This window comes from Homalodisca vitripennis, chromosome 1 (assembly GCF_021130785.1).
Source record: "Homalodisca vitripennis isolate AUS2020 chromosome 1, UT_GWSS_2.1, whole genome shotgun sequence".
In the NCBI taxonomy this organism is placed as follows: domain Eukaryota; kingdom Metazoa; phylum Arthropoda; class Insecta; order Hemiptera; family Cicadellidae; genus Homalodisca; species Homalodisca vitripennis.
In genome coordinates, this window is record NC_060207.1 from 76,376,013 (window position 1) to 76,400,774 (window position 24,762).

Consider the following 24,762-nt stretch of genomic DNA (forward strand, 5'->3'; position numbering starts at 1 on the left):
AATTGGCAATATATGTATAATTTGCTCTTTTCAAAATCCACCTGAAATATAATATACATGTATGGGGGAGCTTCTCCAAATTCAACACACAAATGGTACACAGTGCATGACCACATTATACTGACTTGGAGAGTTGACACCATATTTACGACGTCCGTACACATTTACAAACCCTTCTTCAAAAGTAATTATTTGAAAATACAAATTTAAGATATGTATATGTAAATTTTAATGGTTTGAAAACATTTTATTTTAGTAATTATTTATGGAATCAAAGTTGTAGTGTAAAATTGTGACTATTAATATCAGTTAAATTTAGAAAAAAAGTTTGTGTGGCTTCATGGTATGATGAATAACACACCACTGCACTGTACTGTTTTTATAGAGATGAAAAAATAGTACACATTTTCTCATAACAACTTTGATATTTACGCATAGACCTGATATTCACGCAGGTGTAAACTAAATTTATACTGAGGCGGATGTGTATTGGGTTGTGTGACCATCAAGATCATAAGCAGTCCTAAAATACGCTATATTACACAACTCAAAAGCATAGTTGAATACTATTCAGTTCACATAATTATTCATGAAAACTTGTTGTGAAAATCTGATATTTTATGACTGGATGTAGGAGCACCACATATGCTTTACTGTATTTGTTTATATATGAGTTACATAAAGAATGCAAGCGCTGTATGTGATTTTTGCCCTTATAGCGTAACAATAGCAATCTCACGCATGTACAGCACTAACCCTGACTTAGTATGAAGGATTTGACAGTTGATTGTGCTTCTTAAATTTTTCATTTTGTGGTGCTAGCGTTTAATGGGTAAGTTAATTAAAATCCTGCTGACTGGAATTGTATGCTCAATGGGAAGAAACTTTAAACCAGTAGAGAAATTCATGAACGGAGCTTTGAGGTGTATGAACAAAATGTGATGGTGGTAAAAGTGTATAGATCACACAGGATAGTATATTGAAAAATGTTACTAGAATAATAAGTTTATATTTGATTTACCCTCGTATTTTAATTACATTTTTTTAAACAAACAATATTTTTAACCTACATTTTAATATTTTTTTAATTCCCTGTTTATTTTTAATCCCCACAGTAAAAATTTAAAGAAAATATATTAAAAATAAGGATACAATGAAACGTTTCTTAAAACTATATTTTGCAATAGAATGGCAGATAACTTCACCCACAGAAATTGGTTAAATGACATGGCACTAAAATGGTTAAAGAATAGTGTGATTCTTTAAAGCTTATTTGTTTTTATTCATACGCTTTGTTTTATACCAGTAAAACAAATTACTTTCAAAATGCACCTTGTATTGTGTTTAGCAGTTCCAAGTAATATGAACCTATAAGTTCTGTTTACAAATTTAATGAGTAGGTATAATAGAACTCTAAAGTTCTATATCTGCATGGTATATAGTTTGGGATTAAATTATTTCTGTTTCTAGCTGGATAGTGATGAACCAGATGTGGTTGAAGATGAACCAGACTTCTACGCAGAGTCACTACTGGCTGGTTAACAGATGGGTGTGCGTGTGTTTGGGTTCCAGTATGGGAGCTTCGTCTTTCACATTTCAAGCAATACTTAAACTGTCCAGGGCACGGACCGCAAACGTGACCTTAGGAACTCGATCAGTATTACAGTAAAATAAACATTCCACAATAACGAATTTCGATGTTAGTCGGTGGACTTAGGGGTATTCTCATTATGTATGATTACATATTAGCAATAATTCACCAAGAAACGTCAATAGAGTGAATCATCAGTGCTGCAGCATAGAGTAAGTAAACAATTAATGACAGCTAAGGTTTTACAGTTTTACTTGTCCATTAATATGTATGCTCTGCTCTTCATGTATCTTTTAAATCTACCGAACCAGAACCAAATGCGTAGATTGTACTTCTAATATGGACTAATTAGCAGAAAAAGTATTGCCCATATAACAGGTTCTTTTTTACTTTAGGTCATAATATAGAGTCCTTTATTATTGTTACAAAAACATGTATCTGTAACTTATTACAATTTAGTTTTAAGAATATTGAATCATACATTCAATTAAATTATTAAAAACTTTATTTTACAATTATTGCAAAAGCCTATTTGAAGTGGGTTTTAAATTTAGTAAAATAATCAATTTCATCTTCATAATTTAAATACAACTCTTAGGTGTGATTAAAGGTTCCAAAACTTATTTCAAAAGAACTGCTGTGATAATTAATGAACAAAATTTATGAGGTGTAGAGTGAAGTATTGATATTTTAAATGTGTTTGTAAGACTAAAACTAGTAGAATTGAAATCTATCAACTCAAAATAGTGACTCAATTATTCACTAATTTATTTGCATTTTTGTGTTTTTGTATAGAAAAGCAAATACAAATGTGCATGTTAAATATAATATATACCAGTAAATTAACTGATCAGATGGCTATAATAGAGAAATTCTTCTGTCAACATTTATGATACTATTTCATAATCCCAAATTTTATTGGTCCGCATTTATGTGAAAATTAAATATGAGCTATAGGTTTGGAAAAGTTTTAATTTTTTTGTACTAAAATTGAGTGTGTAACAATCTCTAGTTACAATAGTCTTGTTATTCAGCTCACAACGGAAGAAAACATTAATATCGTATAAGACTGATGCAACATAAATATATTTATTTATTGTTTAAGTATTAAGAGGGAATGGGATGCATGTAGTTTTGTAATTGTTTCATAGACACCAGTAATTTGCTTTTATCGGATTTAAACAATTTATTAATAATATTATATTGATATTACAATGTGGATCTCTATCAGATGGTGAAAATTGGGACTGCAAAGGATTGCCTTTTCTTAATTTCCGTCCCACATTCAATTTGTTTTTCCTCCTTTTTCTTTTAGCACCAGTTGAATATTTAATACATTCCTGATAGAGAACTGTTCGAGTACAGACCGTTTGTGAGAAGTGAATATGTTGAGTGAGTGTAGATGTACTGTGTACTCTTGAGTGAGGAACATGTGGCCAATTACTAAACAAGAATGATTAGGTTTAGCCTTTTGACTAATTGAGATCAGTTGTTTCATATCGTCAAAAATAAATAACCTAATATATATTTCAACAAACGGGGTCATACATTTCTTCATTGAGTTTTAACAATAGTATTTCAGCTGACCATGTTATTGAGCAATAGAATCTAATTCCCAAAACCAAATTCCATCATGTTACTACCATACAGTAACACTCTTGAAGGTATGTCTTGAAAATCTATGTTATAGTATATTTTAAAGGCCAATAATAAAATGCTGATCAATAAACTCAGACATTATGTTCTTTTGTAATATTCTCTATTAACTACTTTTTTAAAATTTCAAAAACTCTTGATACTTTTTTCTTATAGATATATACTTAAAATATTGTAAAAGTTATAAAATAATTTATATTATAATTATGTTATTATATTCTAAATGTTATAGCAGAACAATAAAGTGTGACCAACTGGGCACAAAGTCCAGATGTAATTCCATTTTATTTATCTTTTTTTGTAATTAAGGTCCACATTTGATATTCATTTCATTTTGAGTATATTAATTATTACTGATTTTGTGTGTTTTATCAATAAAATTAGTTTTTATAGCATACCAGTAAAAATTGTAAAAGCTACATATTTATTTTGAAAGCTGCCAAGTCTAAATCGATGCCACTTAAAACCAAGAACTTATATTTATATAAAACTTTTGAAGTATGCTTATTTTAATAAAAATGCAAGCTAGCTCTAAGTTAAATATACTTTAAATTTAAAAATTTTCAAATACTCAAAACCAAACTATATGGACACAATTAAAAAAATTTCATATAATCTAAAAGCCCAAGTGGGTACATTAAAAATGTGATCACATTTGGGCTTTGATTCGGTATTATCAATTGAATGTAATTATTTTTATAATTACTTCTCCTGTAAAACATTAACTCAATAAAATAAAGCATAAAAGCATCAGGAAACAACTCTACAAGTGTGTACTCAAGTAAAAAATGCATCTAACACATGTTCAAAATTGAAGATCACACTTGAAGCACAAAGTGGTTACTCACAAAATCAGCTGCTACAGCTGACTGAAAAATAGCCCAGTAATAATAAATTATAAGATATTATTGGACCCATCTGGGTGTTTATTTCAGATGTGGACCAAAATATATTCTTTTAGGTAAATGTTAACGTTAATGTACCCAAATGGGCCATACTTCCTGAAGAGGATATCCTGTAAATGGCATGTATACTCAAGAGTAATAAGATCACACTGATTTCTAAGAAGCTGCATTACCCACCACAATACTAAAATTTCAACTAATGTGACATTCAAAATATCCTCCTTCAGTACTTAAAAAAAATAAACTTAATTAGTTTTAGCATCTCTTAATAAATGTAAACAATCTTTTCTGAAAGGTGTGTACCATTTAGAACTTTATTATTGACTTTAGTTTTTACAACGTTTTACTATTCTTAGCTGTCTACATTCATAAGCATGTTTCAAATCAATTGTTGATTAAAATGAAAAATGTAATTCATCTTTAAGATTTTTAGGTAGATTTTGTATACAAAATCAGTATATTGAAATTGTCCCCATGGTTGCAATAATGGAAAATTCCTACATAAGCTCCAGAGCTCAAAACCACCCTCAGATTCAAAGATGTTACATATAAAATGTGATTTGTCGTACGATAATTGTCACTAAACAAGTGGAAACCTGGTAAATACATTGATCTTATAAATATCTCGGCTAAGTTCATTGGATAGCTTGGCAAACCATTTTATTCCAATATGACAAATGCTTAAACTTTAAAAAAAAACAAGTCCATTATTTACAGGCCTAGAGAAAAATTGTTTTGTACAATAATATGTAGTTGAAATCCTGTATTTAAAAAATAAACAATATTAATACTCCAGCTGTTACAAAATCTACCTATTTCTTTTGACAGAACCAGAACTATTTAATTTACAGAGGTGTGCAGTGGTTTAATGTTGTGTTTTAGACCTGTGTAAATCTATCTTGTCTTAACTCATTGCTCAATTCTTCCATTATAGTGATCTCTATTTTATTATAGTGGAAAGTAAATTTGTCCATTCATCCATTAATTTTGTGTGTAACCTTCCATTACCTATCCTTACATAGATCGAGTAGCTCCAAGTCACATGAAAGCATATGACAGCGACAGTAATTTAGGGACATAAGAAGATTGCATATAAAGTTTCCCATTAATACCGTTGTTGTAGATGATGATTGTGTAGAAGATATATATTATAATGCGATACCATTTTTGGTACTTATTTTTAGTATTTATAGATTTTACATAAAACAGACTTTTCTTGGGATTTAAAATGTTAAGATGAAATGGTTATAAATTATTTTGAATTAGTCTGTATGAACAAACCGTAGCACACTGGTCATTGTGTATTTAAACTGGTTATTTACTCTACTTTATTTTTTGAAAGTCCACTCAGGAAGATTAAGACCTCTGCATCTTTTATATATATGTATAAATTGACTCAGATATTTTAAAAAACTAATCTATACTTACAGCAGCTTTCTTCAGATCTTCCTAAAACTATTTTTTCAATTTTAATGGTTACTGCAAATACATTTTCTGTCAAAATCATTTTTTCCCCTTTACGTCTAATATATTTCTGACCATAATAAAGATAAATATTCACCTTAAAAGTCTAAATTAAGACAAATACAATAATTATATACTTCCTGTGAAATGGAGTGGATGACTTGTATGCTCAGGAATGAAAGAAAACAAGAAAAAGAGGGTGCTCAAGGATTAATATCATTGTCATCTGGAGCACATAGGATTATAAGCATTTGAATTTATAAATTTATATTCAAATGCTGCTTTTAGTTGTGTGCATATATTTTTAAGCTTTTAAGTTTTTAATGTAGGGTAGCTTTTAGTTCAAACTACACCCTCTCCTTGTAGAATAAAAAAGAATACAAGTATTTTTCAGAATTTTATCATAGTTATTGAATTTTACATGGTAAATTGTATGGTCTGTATAAATATTCACATGTATTTGACAGAAACTTTCAAAGATAAAAGAGAGTGTGGGTAGTCCTTACGAAGTATCATAATTTCTGTAACTGTAGTTAGAGGTAATAGTGAAACATTTTCAATATTATTCTTCTTCATGTTTTTAGATGCATGACTTTGAAATCTCATTTTAGATACTATTGAATTAGCTGTCTGTCTACAGTGTAATCGTGGTGTATCCGTTCACACCACATTTGTATCTACCGTATTATTCGTAGATTGTGTCACGTGCCTTTACCGCTGTTTTCTTCCAGTATTAAATACGTTTTCTTGTTAAACTATGAGAGGGTTTAATGTCTTGTTGGTTGAGAAAGAAAGGCAACTTGGATTGTATAAACAAGTTAAGTCTGTATACATACTTATAAAGATAATATGAGTATATTATAGATTTCAATCAACCCTAGCACTGCCAATGTCCAATATTGGTACCTAAATACCATTGTTTACTAATTGGCACAAATGGGTTGTATTATTGGGCCAAATTGTTATTCTTGCAGGATAACAGTCCTCTATTTGATTTACATTTTCAAATTTGTTGAGATTTTAATCTGTTTATTTTAAGCCATATTAACTGTTGTTTAAATTTATAAATTTAGTTATTTCAAATACTACTTAATAGCATAAAAAGCAGAGAGAATAATTAAATTTACATTTATTTTTTGTGAAATACTAATCGCTAAGTTATTTTTGTGATAGATAATAATCAAAATGTACTTAAATTACAAAGTTATAACTAAAAGTTTTAGGAGTCAAAACATTATTAAAATAAATTTGACTTAGTTTTAAGGGTTTACTTACTTCACTTACATGCCATAGTGATATTTTAGATTTCACTCTTATTTATTAGGTAGAGGTAAACTATAAAAAAATGCTAAAAGCTGATGAAGTCTGTTATTGAGAAGTAGGCTTAAGGTTAAACATAATTTTGTGACATTCCACCTTAAAATGTTCTAATAATCAGTTTTTGTCAAAAATACAATGTTTTTAATAGCTCAAATATACAGATAAAATTTAATTTTTCTGTTTGAGGATGATTATATGATCAAGTTTGGGTACAAAATCTATAGTGTTAAGTCACTACAGCTGTAATTAAAACAATAATTCTGGATTAATATTTTGTTTGCCTACTTTTTTACAAGATCAGTGACAAAGTTTTACAAAATATTGGTAGTTTTTTTTTAATATTTCAATTGAGAGATTGTTAGAGTATGACTTAGAATGTGAAGTATATTTTAGTAATTGATTACAATAAATATGGCCACTGTAACTAATAAATATTAAAAATATTAACTAACTCACAAGTATTTATCAGTATTACATTTAGTTAGAAGGCTGAATCTGGGAGAGTTGGTGGCTAGTAAGTGCCTAATGTCATGACTATGAAATATGGCGGATGAGAAAAATGTCTTCTTATCACTACAGGAAGTATGGACATAATATTTCATTATGACATGAACATAATTAGTGTTCTTATTTGTGTTCATGTTAGTATTTTTTACAACCGTTAATTATGAGATTTATATGACTGAAAATAGGCTGTATTTAGCTTGAAACATGAGGCGAATGATTTTGAAATATATAAAAAAATATAAATAAATATATATAAGTTAAGTGTTGTAGATATATTATACAGCACTCATACACAGTCCAATAACAACTGTATTCTTAACTGAGGTCAATCAGATCTGATATGGTAATAAATAACCTTTATGTATTTTGAATGCAGTGAGTATTTGGATTATTAGTTATACATTTATACCTCTGATGTAAACTTCCTTAAGTAGATTGTCATGTCCTGTGAAGTTTCAAGATCACTGTCCTTAAAGGATGTGAAAAACTCATTTTGCCTCAGCCATTAAGCTTAAAACAAAATTAACAAATTTTACACTTTTTATAATGCAACAAATTTTATCTTGACCTTTCAGCCTGGTTTCACAAAAGTCAACCAAAAAATCCATTGCGCTGTACATTTTTGTGTAGCAGTATTCCTATACAATCTATTGAAAGCATTCAGAACTATTTGTCTCACTAAATAGTGGGCAAATCATTCTATCTTTTTCTCATTACTATGTTTTATTCTACTGGATTTCTTTCCAATCAGATTATTTATATCAGCTAATTGTTTCACATTGTAGATTGCAATGTTTGCTATTGTTTAGAACGATTCTGGTTTTATTTTTCTTTACAAAATGTTAAAATATCACCGTTTTAGCCAATTCAGTTTATAACAGGAGTCTAAATAGTTTATTAAGAACATACAACAAGTGCAAAGTAGCATAACATAAGTTTTGTAAATGTATGGTTTTTTAGTCCAAATCTAGTTATGAACATTTTATTTTACATAAAGTCAACAGTTATGTAAGTGTTTGCTATGATTTTAGACTTTCTATATTTAAAAAAGCAACCTCGAAAAAATGGCATATAATAATTACATGTTAGTTTACTTGCTATGTCAGTGATGGTAGACTGACTAACTCAGCTGGGATAGCAGTTGGTTGCCTGAAGAAACTTCCTGCATTTAAGTATTCAATTTTCCAATGTTTCTAAATTGCACAATTAAAAATGATGAAACTTTATATAGTTTACAAAGATAGTGTCAACATATATAACATCAATATTTTTCAGAAGAGATATTTCTCATCTGCGTACTTTTGTGGCCACAGATGTGAGAAGTTGGGACATAGAGTGTGGCTTATTATGTCTCAAATTAAGGGTCCCTGGACATAATAATCACCCTTTGTTTTATTAATGTATCCTCACACAAGTTTGATGACTTTTTGGGAAAGCTAGACAAACTTGTCTTCAAGCTTTAACAGTAGTTATTTTTCATGATTTCAACTATTTTATTTTAAGCATATTTGTGTTTGTTACATTTACTGTACTTAGTTATTTATTATTGTCCACATTCACTGAATATTTGTAGTGTAGCTTTTACTTTTGGCTTTATGTAAGGGTTGCCAGTTTCGGTGCTAAGCGTGGTATTGCTGTGTAACGCAGTGTATTTAGTTTATAACACTCTTTAATAGATATTATAATTGTTCAACTTCATTCTCCTATTTCTATACTGTTTACTACTGTTAGTATATTTTTTGACATCCAATGAAGTTGATTTTTGTGGAAAGTATATTTTAGTGTTTAGTACCTGAATAAGAAATAAAAAGTAATCTATTCTTAATTAGTGTTTTATTTTTGCAACATTACTTCAGTCATTGAGTGCTTTTCACAACAAATAAAATATTAGTCAGGTAATCTTATTATTGCCATAAGGTCCGCAAGTTTTAAATTTCTATCTGCCACTTAGAAACTTTGCCTCAGCAAATAATAAATTTTGATTGTACAATTTCTATTAAAATAATTACTTCCAAATTATAGCACAAACTCTTTTCCATTACATGTAGACATTGATTTTTTACTAGAGTTCAATTCAAAGTTGTGATGTTTAGATTACCATGGTTTCAGTAAATTACTTTTTTATACAGAACCAAAATTAAATTCTGTAATAAGAATTTTTATACATATTTGCTAATTTGAGTATTAACTAAACTCTAAGTAGTGAAAATTAGATCAAACTCTCTAAAGTCTCTGAAGAAACTTTACTTCTTGAAACAAGCATAATTTTTTACATAACACATTTGCTGTGGCTGACTGACAGGGCACTCACTGCTATAAAAACGTAGAGCTCTTGTTTCTTGCTCTGGTATGTGCTGGAATATAATGGAAGATGTCTGAAATTTCTAAATTTTGTTCTAGATGAAGTACATTATCTTTCTGTTCCCTTTTAGTCTGGAGCAGGCCAATCCTGGTGGTTTCCCAGGTAGTCACAGTGTTCATTATCTAGTCATTGTTTTCTACTGCTATCTGTTTATCAAAAAAATATTATGGCCTCTTATATATTGTAAATAGTGATTTTTTATAACTGTTCTACATTTTTATTCAGTGTAAACATAAGGAAGGAGGGAGAAGGATCTAGTGGGAGAAGGGGGAGCTATATTTTGCATGATGTGCCATGAGTGGCTGACTGACCGGGCAGTCACAAAAAAAGGACGTGACTGGGTTAGAAAAATGCCCAGTACTTGTCCAAAAAACTTTTTTGGTTTTCTGGTCTTTTTGAAGGCCGGATGATGATATGCAAAGTTATTTCTACTAAAAAAATTAGTTTAAAATATTGTCCTGACCTGAGTGTGACTGACTGCCCTGGCAATTGCACATACGTAGATACCTTAATGTGATTTATTTCTTATAGACATTTATTACTTTTTTATTTGATTTATTTTCTATATCTATTATTGATATTGCATGGAAATAAATTGTAATTGAAAGCCATTACAACAAAAAGTCTACAGATAAGTCAGAAAAATTCATTTGTATTAGCCCTAGAAGTGGTGTGGTCATTTTAATCTGTAGTGTCAGGCCATTTCGGATTTTCGAGGAATTGCATCTGAATTTGTATGACAGGGCATAGGTTTGATGTTTTCCGTAAAGATAAAGAAAAACCATTGGTAAGACAATATCTAGAACATAAACAAGACAAAATTGAGGAGTGTTTTACATTAAAAGGAATACACCAAATACCACTATGCCCTGATGGAAATTACAACAGATTAAAATTAAAGCACATGGAGCAAGCTCTTCAAATCATGTTGAAGACAAAAAAATCTATTTGATCTAAATTTAAGATAACTTTTTAAATAATTTTTATTGTTTCAAAATTTGTCAAAAATTACAAGTTTTATTCCATCCTTTATAAAAATCAACTGTTCCATGAAGATTAAATTAGAAAAATGTCACGCCAGCTGGACTTTATCAAATGTTATGCACTGTGTTTACATTTACGCTTTCATGATTCTGGTTTAGGTTTTATATTTTTTTTGTTATATATTAATTTATATTAAAACTTCCTGAAGACGGGGGTATTAAATCCCCCCAAATATAGAAGTGAAAATGGTTCTTTTGTTTTCCTCTACTTAATACAGTGATTTTATATATATATATATATATATATATATATATATATATATATATATAACATACCATAAAATGTAACCTTATATATATTTTTTCAGAACAAAACACAAATCATGTTTTGATTTAAAATATATTATTTAAACATTTTAATATTTTTTTACTATTGCAATTTTTATAACAAAATTTTTAACATTTGGGGTAGTGGACCATATTTATGAAATGGAATTGTAAGAAAATTACAGTTTTGAGATAGTATCTAGTTTTAGAAAAAATCAACTCAATATCAGCTACCTAAAAGGAAGATCACAAATTGTGGAGATTAAGCATACAACATCTAACCTCACTAGCATGTTCAGATCGCACCCTAAACCAAGAGGACTCCCACATGGATCTGTGCTGAGACCCATTTTGTTCATTCTGCTGACTAACGATCTCCCATCTCCTCAAAATAACAGCATGATGTACACAGATGATACATCTCTCCTTTTAAGAACTGGCTCAGCTGAAGAATTGTATAATAACTGTATAATTTCTTCTCTACAAAATGCCATCGCCTACAGCAAATTAAATGATTTGTCCCAGGATATTCGTTAATTCATTTGTGATATGTATAATAGCCTCCACAAGGTTTGTTTGGACAAGAAATAAGAAAAAGCTATTTTGACTGCTATATCTTAAAACTCAATATTAGTTTTATTACATTATCACTCTCGAAATCTATTTAGAATTTTAACAATAACAAACTTCAGAAAAAACTTTATCAGCTCACAAATGTGTGTACCGCAACACTCCTAAAACACAATGAAAATCCCTTGGCTTTGGTTTAGGCGTTAAATTTGTCTTTAAGTAAAAAACTGCACTTAACATAAGCACATAACTAAACCAAATTGATTTCATGTTGTTATTCAAAAGAAAATTATTAAGATTTAACAGCAAATAACAAATTAAAGGAAAACTGTTTTACTTCATTGTTTTGAAGTACTTTAGTAAATATCCTCCGACTTCCAGCATATTTTGGAATATTTCAGATTTAGAGCCTCCTAAGCATTCTACTGACATTCTATAAGAAGATCGTGCTGATAAAAACATGGAAATAAATTAACAACTCTGAAAAAGAAAACAAAATTTATTTCAATCAATAACTCTTTAATTTAACAAAATATTTATTTATTTAGACAGTAATTTAATTACCATGTAGCATGGTTACATTTGGAATGCATTTATCTTCAAGAACATCTTCTCATGTTTCATATACAATAAATATATTCTAGTAATGTACATGTTTTCACATTATCTACACACAAAAAATCTAGCACAACAAAATACATAAAGACCCTGTTTTTGGAAAACTGAAACCCATATTCATGAAAGATAAACTCTTAAAAAAAACTCAATTGATATCACTTTTCAAATAAAATAAACATTGGACAACCACAGTTGTTTTATAACTCGTCTGGTTGCTTCAGCACCATTCTGTTACGAGATTTGACCTGCACAATGTCATCTTGGTCCTTTTGGGCAGGATGTGGCTTTGAGAATATGTCCAGCAAAATGGCACGCAGGGTCTCGCGAGTTGGGCTCGTCGGTGGCACTACAGCTGTGCCCTCACTGCTCAGGTACGCGTTGCGACGAGAAATCTTAATCATGTCTTGACCGTTGGATAGATCTCCCACATCCACCATCGTCACCTCAGATTTGCCAACATTCTGCAAAAGTTTTACACTTATCCGTTGTAAAATATGTTACTTAAAATGATCAAACATACGTGATTATTTAAGAGAAGTCGTAAAAGAATAGAAGAGAAGAGAGAAGTCATTCCAAATGTTTTCATCTTTACAATTAACCTCTTAACGGTTTATTAAAAATACCCAAAATCATACAGGTTTGCCCATTAGACTTTAAAAAATGTTTTATAACTAGTTAAAAAAAATAAGTTTGAAGTGCTTTTTGTTAATATTTCAATAAAATTTCTCAATTACATATTTTATGCAATTTATTTAGCCATGCACTTTTAATAACCATGGTCAGGATAAGCATTTTAAGGAAAATGTTAAATTGAGTAATTTTGTTTTCCTGTATTTATTTATAAATAACTGGAAACCTAAACAAATGGAAAGCCTACATAAGTAGCTTGTTATACTTTATCGTTGTAAAAATAACTTAAACAAATACCCTATTGTTGAGGTCTCTTACAACCTCATCCACTGAGTCACCACTAATCACTCTTTTATTTGATGCATAATCACAAACCTGTACCAATAATTGATTTGGCCATCTGATACATTACACACTAAAATGATTCAATATGTTTCCAATGCCATAGCAGAGTTCACTTTATCTCGATGAAGAAAAATATATATACATAGTTCGGACTAAGAAGCCTACTTTGGTTAAAAGGTGTTTACTTCTGACCATTTAAATTCTCTTAGCGTGCACAGTTGGTTTGGTCAGTGCCTTATTACCTCAATCAAAAAACTATGTATGTAGCTCTCGGAAATCTATTTTGGTCAAAACGCATCTACTACCGGCTCTTGTAATCTACTTTAGATCTAAGATATTCCCATCACCATAATTGAGTTTGCCTTGTTATCTCGATGAAGAAAACATACATCCATACGTAAGTGGATTATATTACGGTTTTGGAGGAAATCTTACCTACTTCCGATATAAGGGGGAAATTCTTATTAATTTCATACAACATTTCAAAATAATTGTTTATAACCTTTTGCATGTCTTATTGTTTTTTGGACTGTAATCTGGATTGTTGAGGCATGTTAGTGTTTATATCTCTACTTTTTCCTTAACCCATTGCGGATCACTAACGAGCTGGGCTCGTCACGCAGCGGCCGGGCCTAACGGTGACGAGCTCAGGTCGCAAAAGCGGTCTGCTTTTAAATTTCCCTCCAAATAGTTCTGTTAATGTCTGATAGATTGGGCGATCGTCTTCAATTGTCTACTAAGAGTGTTTAACAACGGTCTACGTTTAGAGTTTTCAAAAGTTTTATAAATATCCTACAGATCGCAGTTGTATTTCGAAGTTGAAAAATCATTCATATGAGTTTACTCTCTGTTTTTTAGCACTTCTGATTGGGTGTTTTCCTCAGTTGTTATTACAATACTTTTGAGGTTAGTGACACAACTAAACGACGCAGACGTACATGTTGGTGGGTTTAGTCTAGACAATGGCCCGGATGTTGCAATCGATTCGCCTGAGCCGCTTTATTTAGACTATGATTCAGACATCATCCCTGCCACGCCGTAACCTTGCTCGCGTGTTATCGTTCCTACATCAGGGATACCCCAGCAGGCACATGTTCCATCTGAACGAATACCTTCGCAGCTGAATTTTCTAGTATACAATAGCGAGCGATACGATTGCTATTCGTGCGGCCGCTGACCGTGAATTAATTCGCGCCCGCTGGTGCCCGAGTGCCAGAACAATACGATCCGCAATGGGTTAACTCGAAAGGCCACACCAAGGTTTGCACACAGATCACATTAGTTTTGCCATAGTTTGTCCTCGCAACTCTCATGGTTAGTACAGATGGCCGCACTACTTTCATTAGTAGCTCGGCCGACATATTTTTTGTTTTCCTCCCTAGATCGGAATTATTTTTGAATTCCCTCCGTGTTATTTGCATAGAAATTTAAACGTTTAAAGAAGAAATGAAAAATAGTTTAAAATTTATTTTTAATGAATCTTTCTAATACAAAGATAAACATACATTTGGGAAATTTAACTCTGATACATATATTGTTAACAAAGATATGTAATAAAATGTTACAAAGTAGACCTTTACAGTTATTTTATAATCAGAAATGAACTGTTTTACATTTTTCTCAGTTTTTTACGAAATAAAGCTTTTAAAAATACATACTCATGTGTAGACAAGAAGTAGTTAGCACACATCTTCTAGTAAACTGTTCTAGGTTTCTTTCACTTCAGTTTATAAGCCCATTACATGTCATTCATCTTATTTGCACAGTCTAGTTTATAGAATAATTATAGGCAATTTAAAATTTACTGTTTTACTTAAAAATGACTTAAATAAAGCTACTCGAAAGGTTTCAGAACTCACCATTGATTATGAAACAAAGAGAATATTAGAAAATCACTGCTATGTTTAGTGGCCAGTGGTGCTGGCCTTACAAGCTGTGGATGTGTTGTATCTTGGCCAGTACAGGCGGACATATGAGCTGAGATAACATTATGGCAAAAATTAATCCGCACTTACGACAAAATAGCGGTGGCCAGTAGAGCTGGCCATACAAGCTCCAAGGGCAAATTATAAATACTGCCTTCGAGTGCATAAGGTTTATTTTTCCCCCTTGGGGCGGCCTACTGCCATGCACTTAAGCCTCAAGGGCTTTTTGTGCACCCCGGAAATACACCATGAGGCCCACCAGTCTACAATTTCAGCAGTTCCACAAACCGTGGAAAACAGGTCCTCCTGGGAAAATTCACCACCCCTGTCCAAACTACCAAAGATGGCATACCGCTCCCTTGCTATTGCGGGGCAATCAAAGAGCAGGTGCTCAGCAGTTTTCTCCTGCTCATTACACCTTCTACAGAGCGTATCCTCCTGAAGGATGCCGACTCTGTGAAGATGCTTCCTCAGGTGACCATGCCCCGTAATGAGACCAATAACTTGAGAAGACATTGATCTATTTAATGAGAGAAGGTCCGAAGCCACCCTGGAGGAAGGTGACTAATACCATTCTACTCATTCTCAAGCCCGGATGCAACCTCCACCTTCTCTCATGCTCCGCGCGAATCCATTTCGAGACAACCGTAGAGGATTCACACCGCAGAACGGTTGAGGGGCCCGTCATAATTGTCGCTGAGTCCCGGTTGGCTAGGGCATCAGCTCTTTCGTTGACAAGAATCCCCTCATGACCAGGAACCCAACAGACGGTCACATTGTCGATTCTGGCAAGGGAGGAAACGGCCTGATAGCAATCCCAAACCAGTTTGGATTTGATCACGTAAGAATCCAGTGCCATCAGTGCTTTAAGGTTAATGCACTGTTAAAAAGTATTTGCAATCTGCATCACACTACTGATCACACACTGTACAATTAATATTATAAAACTGAAATGCAAATGGATGTTTTAGCAAAATCTTCAAACTTCAGCTGAAAGTGTCAACTGCTCTTTAATCCTTTGAATGGTGGGTTTTTTCTCAGTATGAGTGCCCTAAAAAGTGAGTTTTTAAATCTTAGATTTTGTTTTTTTTAGGTAATTTGGGTTTACTGCAAGATAAGTGTTATAAAAAACACTCAATTAACTTTTGACGGTTTTTTGTGTATTTATAAACAAATTAATGTACAAAAGTTACGAGGGCTGTTTTTTAAGTAAGGGCCGTTCTCCCGTACACAGTAGTAGTTTGCGTTCCTGCCGTAACGAGCGTGCGGCCCGCCTCCCGGCATTCCTAGCCAACAACTTCATGTCAGTTGCAGATCTATAGCTAACCTGTATGCATTACTGTGGATCTTTAAAATGTTTAAGATTATCGAATCACCCACAGCGTGTGAGATTTGGTTGGTGATACGATTTTTTACTGCAAGAAACGTGTCGGCTGCTGATATTCACCGTCAGCTTTGTGAGGTGTATGGTGCCAAGGCAATGAGTGAAGGTAAAATGTGGAAATGGGTCAGAGAATTTAAAGATGGCCGCGATGAAGATCGCTCAGGCCGTCATCTGTGATCACGGAAGATTTAGTTACTGCAGTTGACGCAAGAATTCATGAGGACCGACGGTTCACAATAACCACTCTCTCTATGGAATTTCCTCAAGTGTCCAGGTCAGTACTGTACAAAATTGTGTCAGAAAACCTAAACTGTAAAAAATTGTGCTCAGCATGGGTACCCAAACTCCTCACTGAGGATTAAAAAAAAGAGATTGAGGATAAAATAAAAAGAGATTGAACAGTTCTTTGACTTTCTTGACCCGCTACGACGAGGAAGGAGACGACATATTGAGTTGAATTGTCACAGAAGATGAAACATGGGTATCCCATATCCCTCCTGCATCAAAGCAACAGTCCATGGAATGGCGGCACACAACATCTCCAGTCAAAGTCAAAGCCAAGCAAACACTGTTGCGGCGCAAAGTTATGGCAACTGTGTTCTGGGACAGGCGCGGTGTTTTGCTAGTGGACTTCATGCCACGAGGAATGACAATTAACTCAGAAGCCTACTGCGCAATCCTGGCCAGTCTCCGACCCGCCATTCAGGACAAAAGACGCGGCATGCTGACAAAGGGAATTCTGGTCCTCCACGACAATGGCCTCACACCGCTGCTCGGACACAGGAAATGATCGACTCTTTGGCTCGGAAGTTTTTAATCATCCGCTGTATAGCCCCGGCCTTGCTCCGAGCGATTTTCACCTCTATCGGTACTTGAAAAATCATCTTGGCGGGAAGCGCTACAATGACGACGAAGAAGTCGACAGCCGTGAACTCCTGGTTGTCAGAGCAGGCAGTAAATTTCTTTGAAGAGGGATTTCAAAACTTACTTTTAAGATATGATAAGTGCCTTAACAAACAAGGCACTATGAAGAAAAATAAAGAAAAGTATGCAGATTCTGAAAATAAATGTATTTTGAAAAAAATAATTGTTGTTTATTTTTTAAAACGAAAATGGCCCTTACTTTAAAAACAGCCCTCATATTATATTAAAAAAATATGAGTATAAGATTAAAAATTCAGTATATTCTCATAAACATACTAAGCTATGCGTTAAGTACAAGTTAGTTACAGTACATAAATCTCCTCAAAAATTTTTGATGTATGAACAGTTGGTGATGGGAAACAGTCGGGCACACAAAGCGCAATGTCGCAATCGTGGCACATCCATGTCATGTCCCGTCGCCGCTGCTCACCGACGCTGGTCCATTTGCACACATGGCATGTTATCCTCGGCTTGCCCTTCATATCTGTAGCAGGGATGGTGGCAGGAAAATGTGGGTAGGGACACTCAGGTGAGCACCTTGGCCAAAAACTTGTTTGAAAGTTTTTCACACTCCATTTTATACACTCAGTAGTTACACAAACACCCACATTTATTTAATCTTGAAAAACAACAATAGTTTACAAACAACAAGGTCCGATAATGCAAAAGTGAGGTTACAACTGATTGAATACCGTCAGATGGTAGTAAATTAAGTCTAAATAAAATTAGCAAAAGAACAACTGTGATGTAGTGGGAACAACGAAAACTTGAAAGTGTTTCTTATCTATTCCGCTAGATCACATACATATTCAGGCAAGAGATTATTCATCACAAAACATTATTGTGAAAAATGTTTAGAACCATAGCACTTCCCGCACAGATATCGGGATTACTGCGGGCGGCAAGTTGAGCGCTCCCGAATTCGTTTCAGGTTTACTAATTAAAGGGTTAATATAAGTTAAATTTGAACTATAAAACATAAATAAAACAATTTTTTCAGAATTTCATAATATTCCAGTTTACTTTTCTAATCTTTCTCTTCATATGAACCTTTCTTAGATTCCAACAAAGATTTTACAAAAAGAATCAGCCGACTTGGTCCAGCCATTCTCAAGATTAGCGCTTCGCACATTTAGCGATTCATTTTTATTTATAAGATTACCACTGCATTTAAGCAGTCATTGCTTGAGAAATGGCAGCCACTTCCAGTGAAATACAAGCTTTTGGGAGAAAATTAGTTTTTCTTGTATTTATATGGTTTTTTATTTATGTGATTATGCATATAAAGGAAGATGATGAGTATAAATAATGCATATAAAAAATATGCATATGATTTAAAATACCCCTCATCTAAAATTAAATAGGTTATAAGTTTTTTTAAATATTCTGAAAATTGTACTATTTAATAATATAATGGTAAACCCAAGGAAACAATTCCTTACCTTTGTCTGGTCTTGTGTTGACAAGAACTCTTGAATTGACTTCTTAATTTTTAGAAGAGCTTCATCTTCCGATTCAACTGAGTTATTAGATTGCTCTACTTCTTCTAAAACACAGATAAAGAAATTTATTATTTTAGTTTTATTTTAAAAACAAAAATACTATCTTAACATTTAGATAGCTTATACTGACCAAAGTTGAAGTTAAGTAAAATTCTACAAAAATCTTATTTGTCCTGTGACATGAAAGTTGCTTAAATTAAATAATAGAATAACCTAAAAGTTAAATATTAATGCAATAAATCAAACTGATCTTTTTACACAAACTATATTGGGCGGCAAATAAATCTACTTTTACCTCTTATTGTAATGCTAAACTATATACAATTTTTCAATTTTCCAGAGTTCTACAAAACTGTAGCTATGGTGGGATGGGCTTATTTTCAGATTTATAGGAGCAGATGTTTTTAAGTATGCACCGAATGAGTGTTATAATAACCCAAGCAATTAAAAACAAAATTCACGGCTAATTACAAAAACAATAAAACACCAAAGGAGAATTGAACAATATTTTGTATGTACTCTTTTTTAGTTTTAAAACCATGATTTCAGTACTTTTGAGCCTTAGTCTATCTTTGTTCTCATGAGCCACTGGTCTGTATGGATATAAGTGTTATATCTTATCAAACACTAATACATTGAGCATTGTTAGTAGTACATACATTGTGAAGATTGTACAGAATTTTCATACAATTTCCTAATATAGAATAATTAAATAAATCTAATCATGGTACTATGCATCAAGATACAGTATTTAATGAATCGGATGACCAATATCAATATATTGTTGCACAAAAAACAGATTCAATATAAAAACGCAATCCGAAGTGGTGTAAACTATTAAAGTAAACAAAAAAAGCAAATGACCATAATTGACGCAAACACTAACAACTATATGCCAGGATTTGCAACAACGGCCAGGCATCCAGGGAAACGAGAGAAAAGAGTAGCCTTTTGGATTCAACAACTGTAGAACAGCATTGGCTGAAGGTATGCCACTGAGTGTAACAATCATTGTGTCGTTTTGAATTATGCAGCAGTTTCCAAAAGTCCAGGGAGAAGAGGGACAATAGTGTGCTTTGAATTCAACAATTGAAGAACAATAGGTCTATCTGAAGGGTTACCACTGAGTGTAGCAATCATTGTTGGGTCTCGAGCCAGAGCTTGCTACAGTTACAAAAGTCCAGGGAGAAGAGGAACAAAATTGTGCTTGGAATTCAACAACTGAGGAACAAATTGGCCAACCTGAAGGGTTACCGCTGAGTGTGACAACCATTGTTGGATCTTGAGCCAGAGCTTGCAACAGTTGCCACGCGTCCAGGGAGAAGAGGAACACAACTGGAATGTCAACATCATCGGTGCCGTCCCCAGACATGGCAAACATGGGAGATGTGGTGGCAGCAGAGCCAGGGGCATTATCCACCACAATACTGCCTACTGCCCCAGCCTGCTGTAGCTTCCTTGCCTGTGGACACATAAAAACAAACCACATCAAAAATATTTGTGACAGACTTTAGTAGTGTATTTATTTATTATATTTGCATTGACATGAACATCCCTTGCGGAGAGTGCAATTAAAGTGTATCTTAACCATCTATGCAATATTAAATGTCCAAAATAACCACCCCAACTTCAGCAAGAATAATTATTAACCTTTTGAACCCCAGACCAAAATATAGATGGTGGGAAAAACGTACCAAAACCATTTGACCTAAGAACTACAGAGAATCCCCGGAGCAGAAACAGCTGTATTGCATACTGTTCGTAAAAAATTAATATTTTTGCTATTTTTTATGCTATTGTCTTGTATTACACACCAAAATGTCCAGAATAAAATTGTATACACAGAAAAATTTTAGTCTTAAGTATAAAAAATTGTTTAACAACATTAAAATAACTTTAAATTATATGTTTATAGAATTTTAGATAAAAAAATAGATTTTAAGATTTTTTAATTCAAAAGTAAGAAAAATTTTTACTATGGGCACCCACATTTTATTTTTCTAAATTTAGTTTTATGTATGTACAAAAACAATTATATTAACAAATAGCAACAAGTAGAACATGTTTAACTAATCTGTTGTCCTACATTTCGGAAACATATCAAAAAAATAAAAAACAAATTATTTGTATTACAAATATTATGGTAAAAGGGGAATATTTTTATTTACATTTCAAAATATAAGATTTACTAATACTATTCCAAAAGTAAAAAATTTGTACACTTAGAAATAAAAAAAATGTGACTGACCTTTTCAATAAACATACAATCGCCCCGTTCTACAATAGCGATACGACCTTGTAGCCACTCAGCATTGGTGAGAGGTTGACAGGCTCGCAGAGGATTGGCCACTCCTACTTTACCACTTATCTGAAACACAGACTTTAAATTTTATCTAGCATCGATGTTTAAATGACGTAAACATTCTTAAATGTACTGTATCTATTTAGCTAGTATCTTTCTCCTCTTACAAAAAATTAGTTCAAATATTCACTTATACTTTGTCCTGAAAAATGTCAAAGAACTTTAGTAAAACCAAAAACGAATATTCTTGGTTGATGACTAATTTTTATCTAACAAACAATTTAACATTAATAACTACAGAATGCTTTTCTCTAATAAATATGAGTACTAAATCTTTCTGAAGTAAATTTCCAATCAAAATTAGTATTACAGATATAGGCAAAAACAGGGATATTGTGGTTCACCCTCAATGTACTGAAGCTTCCAATGCGCTACAAAGCCAAACACTAAAGTAATAATATCTCCAAAACACTGGGGCTCCAAAGATTGTTCTTGCAATTGTTACCCCATTCGAAAACCTCATTGCTCATCCTTTCTAGGATACAATCTTAGCTCAGTAGTACCTTAATTTCTAACAGTAGATTCTAAGCTTTATAATGAATGATTACACTTGCCATTAACCCTTTCCGGGCCAGGCGGCAATATATTGCCGCCACAGATCGCGTCCGAAAAGTGCCAGGCGGCAATATATTGTCGCCTTGATATTCGTCGTTTTCTTAAATAAATACGACGTCAAATGATTAAAGTTTTATGTTTTTTTTATTCCCTGGTATATTTGTAGATAATTAATATGAATATCATTTTTATTTTGGAAGTCTATGCATTTTTATTTCGTAATTGTCACGTGACATTATCAGCTGACTCGATCTATTGTTGTTAATTCTTTATGCTTTAGTGTAATTGTACTATTGTATGCTGGATTCTTCTTCATTATTTTATTTTGTGGTTGTAAATATTAGTAGTGTTAGTAGTTACCTGCTTAGCTATTGTGTGTAGTAGTTACAATGACTGACAATTTGCGATCTCGATCTATTTGAAACTCAGTTATGATACCTGCACAAGGTGTAGCTCTTTGGTGGACCATGCTTATTGTATGTTCAAATATTATTACCCCTAATAAGCAGTTATCTATAGAAGAACCATACCCAACTAATCCAGTACTTACCGACCAAGCACCACCATAAATGGGAGATACAATTATGGATGAACTGTGATGAAATTAAAAAATATTGTTTAGGCTTCAGCTGCTACAAAAGAGCAAAAGGAAATAATGATGATTCTGATTAAAAAATGGACTTGCTTGCAATGTGGTGGTTGTAAAATTGTTGAAAATGTGCAATTACTTGAATAACGATTTTCATGTCTTTGTTGACAACCTTTTTACATCTATACTGCTTGCAAAGTTCTTGTACTCAAAATTGACTCACATTACTGGAACTTTGAGATCACACATAGAAAAGACATCATTGCACATGTAAACACAAGATCTGAAGTTGGGGGGGAAAAAGTGCTGTTGTAAGGGCGCTTTGCTTATGCTGGGTAGTCAGCAAAAAGCTTCACAATAAAACAAGTATTACTTGTGTCAACACAGACAGTATGGCTATTGATGAATTGAATTTCAATCAAAAAGGGTTCTTTCAAATCCTTAGGCCTAAAATGATACACCACTATGTCTTCATGGGTAGTGTAGATTTGGCGGACCAAATTCTCCACTGTTATTTGGACAAAAGGCGTACTCTGCGCTACTGGAAAACAGTAGCATTCCATATTTTTAAAGAATGATTGTGAACCCCTACATCCTTTATAAAATGATCACATACAGGCCTATTTCAAGACTATCTTTCTAAATGTTTATTATAGAAGCAATCACCTAGGAATGGCTCGGTGACCCCACTCCGGTACAACGTACGGGATAGCAGGCACACAGTAAAAAAAACTGTGTTTACAGTATAACACGTTCTTGTAATACGGAATACATTGGCAAGACAAAAAAACCACCAAGTTATGAGAATTAAAGAACATAAAGAAAACACGAAAAAAGGACTAGAGGAAAGGTTTAAAATTGATCAACATTGCTGGTCTGAAAATCATCAAATGAAATGGGATGAAGCCAACATAATACACCATGAGGAGAATTTTTCAAACAAAAACTTATTGAGGCTTCATACATAAAATTTGCAGACCAACAGCTAAGTCAACTTTCGATTGAGTTTAGACCATTTTGGATACTAATATTAAAAAAAAGAACTAAGTAGGAAACCTAAAAAGATTATACCAATTAAAGAAACCTTAACCAACAAAGTTCATACACACACCATGACACTGGTCTAGGACCAAAACAAAGGGCAGGAAGCGGCTTCTCCTTACCCCTTCCTCCTCCTGACCATTGCCTTCCTGTCCCATTGTTTCAGATGGCAGAATGAATGCGGTGCCAATGAAAGAGCCAACATTGATTTTCGTGTTAGTACCCCACTTTCATCCGTACCGGTGTGATGTGTGATTGTGTTTCTCGTACTTGTGACTTGTGCTCAGAACTTGCTTTCTCTACGGTGACAATGCCTGGACTAGACTCGAAGCAGCTTTTGAGTATGTTTGAAATCTTTTCTTTCCCTTCTTTTTCTTTCTTTCTGTTCTTTATTTTTGTAAGTACTAATACCTCCCCTTCCTGTCGAAGAGGATAGATTCCATTTCTTCAAAATTGTTGTATTATACCTTTTGTAACATAAAACAATGGCAAATGTCCAAAATTCTGTTATCTTGACAAATCCTCCATCTTCAATAAAAAACTTTAAACAACATACAGTTTTCAGAAAGTGACCCACTTTACTATTTACCGAAAAACAAACAATGAAATTGCTCAGTGTGCAGTGCTCAGAGTACAGATTCAGAAGGTAAAATGAGAAAAACTCATTAAGACTGCAAACATTGTAATAAAGGCATTCATCCCCTATGCTTAACAAAGCACAAGTGCTAAGAAGAGGAGAGCATCATGAACACAAGATTTGCACATAATTTTGTACGAGTAAATAAATTTTGTTTAAATTTTTAACCCTCCGACTGATGACTGACGGCACAGACGTTCATTAATATAGCTTGTGAACTGAAAAAGATGAAATAGCTGTTGGTAAACTTCCTGCTATTATTGCACAAAAACTGTCTAAGTTATAAAGACATAACTTCTCGAATCCTCTACTCATTAATAGCAATTCATTTTAAATAGTTTATATTTGTAATATTACTCATTGTCAGCTGATGTCGATCCAAAGCGATATTATAAACTCACACAGACCTAAGAAGCCATATGCTTCCTGCTCAGAAAGTCCCAACAACATAAACAATTTCTTCATAGACGCTGTTGAAGAGATAGTGACAAACCTTCCGGTGATGGACTTTAACCCTCTGTATATTGCGAATAGGCCTAAACCTATATTAGACCACTGGTTAGAG

At 32.8% G+C, this 24,762-nt stretch overlaps 2 protein-coding genes across 3 annotated transcripts in view; one reads left to right on the top strand and one right to left on the bottom strand.

The window, feature by feature from the left end:
* Nucleotides 1–9,268, top strand: part of LOC124365001 (band 3 anion transport protein) — a 93,628-nt gene extending 84,360 nt beyond the window's left edge. For both annotated transcript variants that reach the window (XM_046820878.1, XM_046820886.1), the window contains one exon: nucleotides 1,471–9,268. In XM_046820878.1, coding sequence (XP_046676834.1) covers nucleotides 1,471–1,542 — 72 coding nt within the window. In that variant the 3' untranslated portion in view covers nucleotides 1,543–9,268. The remainder of the gene's footprint in view (nucleotides 1–1,470) is intronic.
* A 2,898-nt stretch (nucleotides 9,269–12,166) lies between these two features.
* LOC124365015 (ER degradation-enhancing alpha-mannosidase-like protein 3) overlaps nucleotides 12,167–24,762 on the bottom strand; it is a 92,061-nt gene continuing 79,465 nt past the window's right edge. Inside the window, exons 16-19 of the mRNA XM_046820899.1 lie at nucleotides 21,262–21,381; nucleotides 20,256–20,475; nucleotides 18,954–19,057; nucleotides 12,167–12,764 (exon numbers count right to left, since the gene is read on the bottom strand). Coding sequence (XP_046676855.1) covers nucleotides 12,501–12,764; nucleotides 18,954–19,057; nucleotides 20,256–20,475; nucleotides 21,262–21,381 — 708 coding nt within the window. The 3' untranslated portion in view covers nucleotides 12,167–12,500. The remainder of the gene's footprint in view (nucleotides 12,765–18,953; nucleotides 19,058–20,255; nucleotides 20,476–21,261; nucleotides 21,382–24,762) is intronic.